Source organism: Aplysia californica, unplaced genomic scaffold, assembly GCF_000002075.1.
Source record: "Aplysia californica isolate F4 #8 unplaced genomic scaffold, AplCal3.0 scaffold00858, whole genome shotgun sequence".
Taxonomy (NCBI): Eukaryota; Metazoa; Mollusca; class Gastropoda; order Aplysiida; family Aplysiidae; genus Aplysia; species Aplysia californica.
The window spans coordinates 24,622-34,261 of NW_004798128.1; the positions used below are offsets into that span (position 1 = coordinate 24,622).

Sequence of the window (9,640 nt, forward strand, 5' to 3'; positions counted from 1 at the left end):
TGGGACACTTGACACACACACAACATGGGACACTTGACACACACACAACATGGGACACTTGACACACACACAACATGGGACACTTGACACACACACACAACATGGGACACTTGACACACACACACAACATGGGACACTTGACACACACACACAGTTTTAGTTTTAGTACGTTTTTACAGCACTTGCAACATAATAAGGTCATAAAATACTGAAGATTAGAGGTGTTAGAAAAGAGTAACAAAGACAAAAAGAAGGAGGAGAGATAAAGATGATAGATGTTTGATTGGAAAGAAGAAGCAAACCACACCAGAGCACCTGCCAACCACCCACCGACTTAGAAATGAGTTTCCCTCGAAATACATCCGATCAAGAAACATCCCACTTTTTGGCGATATTTTCCTATACAAAGGTTTCCCAAAAATTCCAATACCTTTTTTTATTGATCAATGGATTTTTTGGTTTAATTTAAGAACCACAGTTCTTAGAGATTCCTCGTCTTTCATTTAAGCTCGTTTTAAAACAAACTGGACAAAAATTCAAAATTTGTTAATGTGATTGTGATATTGCCATTTTCCGTCTGTTGTTTTCTAAAAGAAATGGTAAAATACCGTCTCGGAGCAGGCCCATGGCGTACTGACAGCCGGTGAAAGAATCCGTCATCGGTGGACACGATACCACCATCTTATTCATTTTGGACCTGTTGTTTCAAAAGCCAACAAAAAAACAAAATAAAATAAAATGAATAAAAATACATAAATGAACGAGAAAAACATGAAGTCAGTGAAGATCATTTCAACAGCTACACACAAGGACAGAAGCAATGACGTGCTGACACAGAGACTTGCTCCTACACACAAGGACAGAAGCAATGACGTGCTGACACAGAGACTTGCTCCTACACACAAGGACAGAAGCAATGACGTGCTGACACAGAGACTTGCTCCTACACACAAGGACAGAAGCAATGACGTGCTGACGCAGAGACTTGCTCCTACACTACACACAGGACAGAAGCAATGACGTGCTGACACAGAGACTTGCTCCTACACTACACACAGGACAGAAGCAATGACGTGCTGACACAGAGACTGGCTCCTACACACAAGGACAAGCAATGACGTGCTGACACAGAGACTTGCTCCTACACACAAGGACAAGCAATGACGTGCTGACACAGAGACTGGCTCCTACACACAAGGACAAGCAATGACGTGCTGACACAGAGACTTGCTCCTACACACAAGGACAGAAGCAATGACGTGCTGACACAGAGACTTGCTCCTACACTACACACAAGGACAGAAGCAATGACGTGCTGACACAGAGACTGGCTCCTACACACAAGGACAGAAGCAATGACGTGCTGACACAGAGACTTGCTCCTACACACAAGGACAGAAGCAATGACGTGCTGACACAGAGACTTGCTCCTACACTACACACAAGGACAGAAGCAATGACGTGCTGACACAGAGACTGGCTCCTACACACAAGGACAGAAGCAATGACGTGCTGACACAGAGACTTGCTCCTACACTACACACAAGGACAGAAGCAATGACGTGCTGACACAGAGACTGGCTCCTACACACAAGGACAAGCAATGACGTGCTGACACAGAGACTGGCTCCTACACTACACACAAGGACAGAAGCAATGACGTGCTGACATGGACACTTGCTCCTACACACAAGGACAGAAGCAATGATGTGGTGACACAGAGACTTGCTCCTACACACAAGGACAGAAGCAATGATGTGCTGACACACAGACTGGCTCCTACACACAAGGACAGAAGCTATGACGTGCTGACATGGACACTTGCTCTATCTTCCACAAAATATGCAGCTTTAATAACTGGCAACTGTTGTCACAAATAAATCTGTCAACTTTCTGTACAAAGTATCATGGCTACTTACAAGGTATGTACTCTTGTTTCCCACTGTTGATCAGTTCTACATTTTGATAACAAACTTAATACACATTAAAAACTATGATGGAAACTGGAAAAACTTACACGACAAATTCCCTTTTTTTCTCCATTGACCAAAATCAAATCATGCTTCAAGCAAATCTATACCAATTATATCAATAACGTTTTGGGAAGTGCGTCTTACTTCATCATGCTCTCCCATAAAATGGAGCATCAGTGAGATGCTCGCTCAAATCTTCTCTACAACAAAACGAACCCTGAGAAGTAGCGCTCGGCCGAGTCAGGAGGGAGGGAGCCGTCTACGTTGACAGCGATTTGTTCCCCCTTGCTGGAGGAGTAGTTCTTGCTGCGCGTGTCCAGGGAAAGCACAAGCTCCACCTGGCGGGAGAAACATAAACAATGGTCAGAGAGATTTTGGTGGGACTTAGGAGTTTCTACGCCACCATAAACACAATTCTGATCCTTGGCTGAGAACAGACCAAGACACAAAGACACAACATTCCAACAGACAAAGACACAACATTCCAACAGACAGACAAAGACACAACATTCCAACAGACAGACCAAGACACAAAGACACAACATCCCAACAGACAGACCAAGACACAAAGACACAACATCCCAACAGACAGACCAAGACACAAAGACACAACATCCCAACAGACAGACCAAGACACAACGACACAACATTCCAGCAGACCAAGATACTCGGTACAAATTTTCCCCACTCAGGAACAAAACTCTGGTCTCTTGTGAGCAAAGGCATGGCATCTAACCACTGCACCACAGAGTGGGGCCACACGGACAGTGACTCAGCTCAACAGAGACCTCCGTCTGTTTGAGTCAAAAGCACACCAAAACGACAACGGTCAGCTGAGACTGAAGCATCCAACATTACAAGGCTTTCCCTGCTTTTTTGCACACAAACACACACAAAAATCATCCATATTTCCCGCATGTCGTTCATGACAACTACAGCACTCCCAGGAAAGGGGTTTAAAAATAGATCAACTTTCCACGGCAAGTTTTATCTCTTATAATCCTCTCATCTTAAGAGTCATAATGACTGCATTAAATTCAGAAAGGCATAAAAATTAAAATTCTGAAAATCTACCTAAGGGTTTTGCAGTTTCAAAGCCAACTGTTTAAAGAAAGGCTGATAGTACAGGATCAGTCAGCATAACACTTGCCAGTCTTGCCAGGAATGCTATACGGGTTTTAGGGCTGTTTCAGTTGTATACCACTGTTTTCTTCAACAACAATACAGCTGCCAACTCGGCAAGAACAGACACCTAGCCTCTCTCGCCAAAGTTTACGGCCAGAATTTTGGCCCTCTAGCTTCCCTCAGCCTTGTTTCTTTCTTGCTCACTCGCTGGATTCCTCTTTCTTACTCCTCCTCCTCCTCCATGATCTTGCTGGATTCCTCTTTCTTACTCCTCCTCCTCCTCCATGATCTTGCTGGATTCCTCTTTCTTACTCCTCCTCCTCCATGATCTTGCTGGATTCCTCTTTCTTCTTCCTCCTCCTCCATGAACTTGCTGGATTCCTCTTTCTTCTTCCTCCTCCTCCATGAACTTGCTGGATTCCTCTTCCTCCTCCGCCATGCACTTGCTGGATTCCTCTTCCTCCTCCGCCATGCACTTGCTGGATTCCTCTTCCTCCTCCGCCATGAACTTGCTGGATTCCTCTTTCCTCTTCCTCCTCCTCCATGCACTTGCTGGATTCCTCTTTCCTCTTCCTCCTCCGCCATGAATTTGCTGGATTCCTCTTTCCTCTTCCTCCTCCTCCATGCACTTGCTGGATGTTTATGGATGTTCTTGTGTCCTCTCTTCCTTTTCCCCTCTACCTCCTCTTCGTGTTCTTCTTGTCCCAGGAGGCTAGAGGCTGCCGTCTCGCCTGTTCACTGCACGACATGACATTTACCTCGTCAAGACCCCCCCCCCTCCATAGTGTTGGGGTCACCGACCGATTCTTTCTCAGTGTCAGCAAAACAGCTCACTGGAAAAGGAGCTGCGGTATAGTAAGCTGAAGGTGCAATGGTACTTGATAACAGTTATAACAGGACTCCGTTATAAGAGGGAAAACTGCCAGTCTCGTCTCCCCTGTTACATCTGAGTTGGACTGTAGTTTTTTGTCGCTAACACATACAAGTAAAAAGGACTCAGGTCAGACAGACTTCAGAGGACTGCTTGCTGCACCGGCTATATGGTGAAGGACAGCTCATGCTTCCCCTGGGGGGGGTGGGGCAACTGCATTATCTAGACGGGGCAGTGTGTGACCAAAAGTACAACATGCACAACAGATGCATACAGAAGAGGTGTGAAGACAAACATTGAACTCAAACTATCTCCCTATGACGTAGTTCATGATAAAAATCCTCACCTTTTTTTGTTGGGGTTTGACTCGGGCTGCCAGATGATCAAATTGGTCGTAGCCAACATTTCTGGGCCGCAAAGGGTACTGAGCAAAATACATACATATATTAATTTAAAGAAAACAGTTATAAATGTGGATGAAAGGGATTTATGCTACACATTAATAATAGCATACGGCTACATATTCATGTAATACTTGAATGAAACATTTACTCTCTCAATTCATTTACATACATCAGCATTAAGTAGTGGAATAATTTGTTTTTAAATTACGAGCAGATGAAGAATCTTACCACAATTGTGCTGTTTATTATATCAAAAGATCATCAAAGGTTCAAATACTTAACTCTTTTTATCTGAAAAAATTAATGAGAACAAAAATTAGTTACTTTTATTAAATTCCATTAGCTTTATACAAGCACATCTTCCCTTTAGAATCTAAAGCTAATAAAACCAGGAAACTAAAAAGAACAAAATAATAATGTACCACTTTTAATATAATTAATAATAATTCCCATGCTGAAGTAGGGCACAATGGCAGATAAAACACACACATACTCATTTCAAGGTCACACTAGCTGTCACATGACTCATTTCAAGGTTACATTACTAGCTGTCACATGACTCATTTCAAGGTCACACTAGCTGTCACATGACTCATTTCAAGGTTACATTACTAGCTGTCACATGACTCATTTCAAGGTTACATTACTAGCTGTCACATGACTCATTTCAAGGTTACATTAGCTGTCACATGACTCATTTCAAGGTTACATTACTAGCTGTCACATGACTCATTTCAATGTTACATTAGCTGTCACATGACTCATTTCAAGGTTACATTAGCTGTCACATGACTCATTTCAAGGTTACATTACTAGCTGTCACATGACTCATTTCAAGGTTACATTACTAGCTGTCACATGACTCATTTCAAGGTTACATTACTAGCTGTCACATGACTCATTTCAAGGTTACATTATTAGCTGTCACATGACTCATTTCAAGGTTACATTACTAGCTGTCACATGACTCATTTCAAGGTTACATTACTAGCTGTCACATGACTCATTTCAAGGTTACATTACTAGCTGTCACATGACTCATTTCAAGGTTACATTTCTAGCTGTCACAATGACTCATTTCAAGGTTACATTAGCTGTCACAATGCATCACCCTTCCTATTTCTTTTAGACGTAGGAGAAGTAGATAAAATGTCAAAAGTTTCAATCATAACAAAACAGGAATTAAAAATGTCTTACCTGCATAAGATATAGATTGTCAGACAAACTCTTAGAGAGAAAAACATCCACCTGATGGAAATACAAAGAATCAAAACATAAAACACACAGTTTCATTTTCATATCACAGGCAAATATAGAAGGAATATTCAACCCCTACATTCTGTATTACTATGTTGTAAAAAAAGGCCCACCACAGCTTTCAATTCACACTTTCAGAGAGATCCAGTTGGTTTGGTGCCAAAAAATTTTTTTCCATTTTTTTCACCTCCAAACAAACAATATGTCCTGTCAGGTTTCGAACCAAGGACCTATTGAAGGAGAGGCAAACACAAAATCTCTAGACCACGAAGCATTCTCCGGGTTAGACTCTGAGAGCACTGAGACGATATAGACCTAAATACCCGGTATTGATGTTTTATCAGAAAGAGAGCGAGGGATGTGCTGTTATTTTTCAGTACAAAATGAGCAATAATACAATAATACAGCCGATCCTGCCATGACAGCCACCTGTACAATAAGGCCACTTTCCATTTTCCCCCCTTCCGTTTTTTCAACGATATAAATATAATTTAACTGTGTAAAACGGGCATCTGTCCAACATGGCCGCTGCCACCCCAATTTCACCAACCCAGAGATGCCAACCACAGAAAACCGAAATGAGTATTGGGAACTATGAAAATGTGTATTTTCAGGTGAAAATGTGTATTCCCCACGACCGACCAACTAGTTAGTAAAATGTTAAGGGTGTCCAACAATATTTCCTGAAAAAAAATTACTAGCTCACCGGCTCGAAAAAGGGAGCACACACGCGTACAATATACATGTATGCAGTCAACAACATGTCAGTGTTCAAGGTCGTACAGGGGTCTTGTTTGACTTTAAAAGTATTTCAGTCTATTATATATTTTCCTCTCATTATTATATAAAAAATAAATCCTGCTTTGAGAGTTCGGAAGGGCCTAAAACAAGAATTTCGACTATCAAGAACCAGTCTGGGTGTCATGATTCATATTATGAACTGACAGACTCAAATTATTGCTCAAACTCAGAGAAGAGCAATAACTTGAAAGGCTCAAGTAGACCCGTGCACTGTGAGAGTTGTAAAAACTGTGGGAGGGCAAGATGCAGTGACATTGAAAATCTGCCAGTCTTGAACAGAAAGCTACAACATACACCGTAGGTATAACAATTTACTATCACCCATCCAAGTAGATGTAGGTATAATTTACTATCACCCATCCAGGTAGGTATAATTACTTTCACCCATCCAATGAAACGCAAATACATTATTTCAATAACACAGACTTGCAAAGTATGAGGGGTCCCGATTCCGCACACCGCCTGCACCAATGCACGCTTGGCAGTAAGCCCTAATCAAAATTCTGAAATGCGCTTCCAAGTTTTTGTCCTCTGGTGTTGCCTTAACCTCCGATAGTATCTTAAACCTAAGAAAATCAATAATCTCCTCCCCTATTCCGTAGTCATATACTTCGCAACGCTGTTACTCAAACCAAAGACCTTTACTCACACGAACGCACGCAGGTTCAGTGACCGGTCACGATGGCGAGCCAGACAATCTAAAAATCAGACGACGCTTGTATTTTCTTTTCTTTTTTTTTTCCACAAACGCCAGCCAAAGCGACGAGTCCGAGTGTTTATTACATTTTATTTGCACGGCGACATTGCGTTTATACTGCACAACCTGCATACCACAAATGTTGCGTTAACAGACAACTGCTGGCAAACTTCTTGGTGGTAACGAAAGCGAAAGTAGATCTTGATTTTCCCGATCGAGCCTCGGTGTCACATACGCTTCCGCCCACCTGCCGCCATAGCTGCCAATACGCGTGAAAGTGAAACGTACTCTCTGGACGGGGAAAAGCTGAACGAATATAATATCACGATCGCGACCGGCAAAAATGAACTTACTGACCTTATCGGACTTGGTTTTCAAATATTCCAGTTCTGCGATATTGCATTTTAAAAGATGGGACTCGAGATAATTAGGTTTACTCGCCCAAGATGAATCTCGTATTTTTCGCATTCCAGGATGCGTATTTTTTAAATGAAAAGTCGTATTCGCGTATTTTCGGCAAAAAATCGTACAAAAATACGTAAAATCGTACTGGTTGGCATCTCTGCCAACCCATGGTCAAATTTACCTGCCTGAGAGGGCTAGATTTTGTTAAAAATTATGCATTTTCCCAGACACAGTGAACGAGCTGTCATAGTTCATTCACCTGTCGTTATTGTCAGTCCCTCCAATGTCCCATTCACCTGTCGTTATTGTCAGTCCCTCCATTCACCTGTCGTACGGTTATTGTCAGTCACTCCATTCACCTGTCATTATTGTTAGTCCCTCCATTCACCTGTAGTATGGTTATTGCCAGTCCCTCCATTCACCCGTCGTTATTGTTAGAAGTCCCTCCAATGGCTGAAATGGTCATGTTGCTTTAGGCTGCTCTTGGTGTTTACCAAAGTTGATCAATAGTTACAATAAATTTTCAGCTGCTGGTAAGGGAAGTGTGTGATCCATCATAAACTATCCGCCCACAACTTATCGATATCCAGCTTACTCTGTGTGGATGATGCCAAGTCTCAATAATAGACGGGACCCACATTCGTAAGACTTAAACTTTTAAGTAATCTAGATCTAGTACTGCTGTTTCTTTACTTTGTTTAAAGTTGAGGTCATAAAAAGTAAGCTGATATACAGTTGAAAGACTAAGCTTTTTTGTCATCACTCACCTTCTATCCAATTCCAAGACCAAGCATCAAATGAATCCCAACATTTAGTTGATTTATGATCTATAATCTACAGACTTCATGTCACAGAATGAAATTCAACTTTAGAATCTATAGATCTACCCATGTGGGCACTTCTGTACAATTGTGGTCCCATTTAGGGATAGATCTAGATCTAGATCTAGGCATACTTTTTTTTACCCAACCAACGATTAGGCCTACTTCTGGTTCTAAACGATTACTTTTTGATGCGTGTGCCGATAGGCAGGGAGAGATAGATCTAGATCTAGATCTAGATCTAGATCTAGATCTAAATCTAAATCTAGATCTAGAATCTAGCCAAACAAACCTAATTGCAAAAGATCAAATTTCGGTCAAATTCAGGGGCGCATGCCCCCCCTGAGACCCCCCAAGTTTTGTTAGGTGGTCAGGGGGACTGCAATAGTACAGGAGTGCCCCCATGTGGCTGTGGTGTCACTGTCACTGGGTTAGGGAGGCTCCCCACTGACCCGGGGCGAGCTGGGAGAAAGTGAAAGTTGGAAAAGAAAAGGAAAAAGAAGAAATGTCTAGTCTAGATTTCAATATGACAACTGAGAGAAAAGATTGCTGTGGATATTGTAGCCGTACACATGGGAAATAAACTCAATTTAAAAAAAAAACATTTATTGTCTAACCTCCTTGACAACTGGATCTTCGTCACTATCATCCGCCATGGCTGTGTACTAAAGTGAAGGATTGCGGCGTTGTTGCTTTCTTATTGCAAGACGAGAACGTGAGAGTGGTCTCCCCTGAAATGTACCGGAAATTCGCATTTGTCTACATGTACTTTACGGGAAAACCAATTACATTTCGGTCCCTCGACCTGACAATTAACAGAAAAGTGCGATTAAAACTTCGTGGCTCAACTAATAGGTCAAATATTTCCTCATCTTTCAAACACAGACTCCCCAGCTTTTGCACAATGGCTTGTATCACACTCTCTCTCTCTCTCTCTCTCTCTCTCTCTCTCTCTCTCTCTCTCTCTCTCTCTCTCTCTCTCTCTCTCTCTCTCTCTCTCTCTCTCTCTCTCTCTCTCTCTCTCTCTCTCTCTTACTTCAATAAGTTCCGTAAAACTCTTACTAAAAATAGAGATCCAAGTGAGAAAATTTTTATATGCAAGTTTTTATAGAGATCCAAGAGAGGGCCTGGTTATACTTGCAGCATAATCTTTTGGCTCCAAGTTTCTCATGCGAAAAATTAATAAGCGCGAGGGTGGGGGGGGGGTGTGTCTCTAATATAAAAAAATAATAAGCAGGGGGGGGGGGGCGGGCTTATTTGAACCTCAGAGTAAACCCCTCAAGTTG

The 9,640-nt window shown here is 42.0% G+C and overlaps 1 protein-coding gene across 1 annotated transcript in view; it reads right to left on the reverse strand.

The window, feature by feature from the left end:
* LOC101860373 (DNA-directed RNA polymerase III subunit RPC5) overlaps positions 1-9,049 on the reverse strand; it is a gene marked incomplete at its 3' end in the record, with an annotated part of 22,199 nt that extends 13,150 nt beyond the window's left edge. The window contains 5 exon segments of the mRNA XM_013089020.2: positions 609-697; positions 2,190-2,311; positions 4,316-4,393; positions 5,571-5,621; positions 8,972-9,049. Coding sequence (XP_012944474.1) covers positions 609-697; positions 2,190-2,311; positions 4,316-4,393; positions 5,571-5,621; positions 8,972-9,010 — 379 coding nt within the window.
* Between the last annotated feature and the right edge of the window lie 591 nt (positions 9,050-9,640).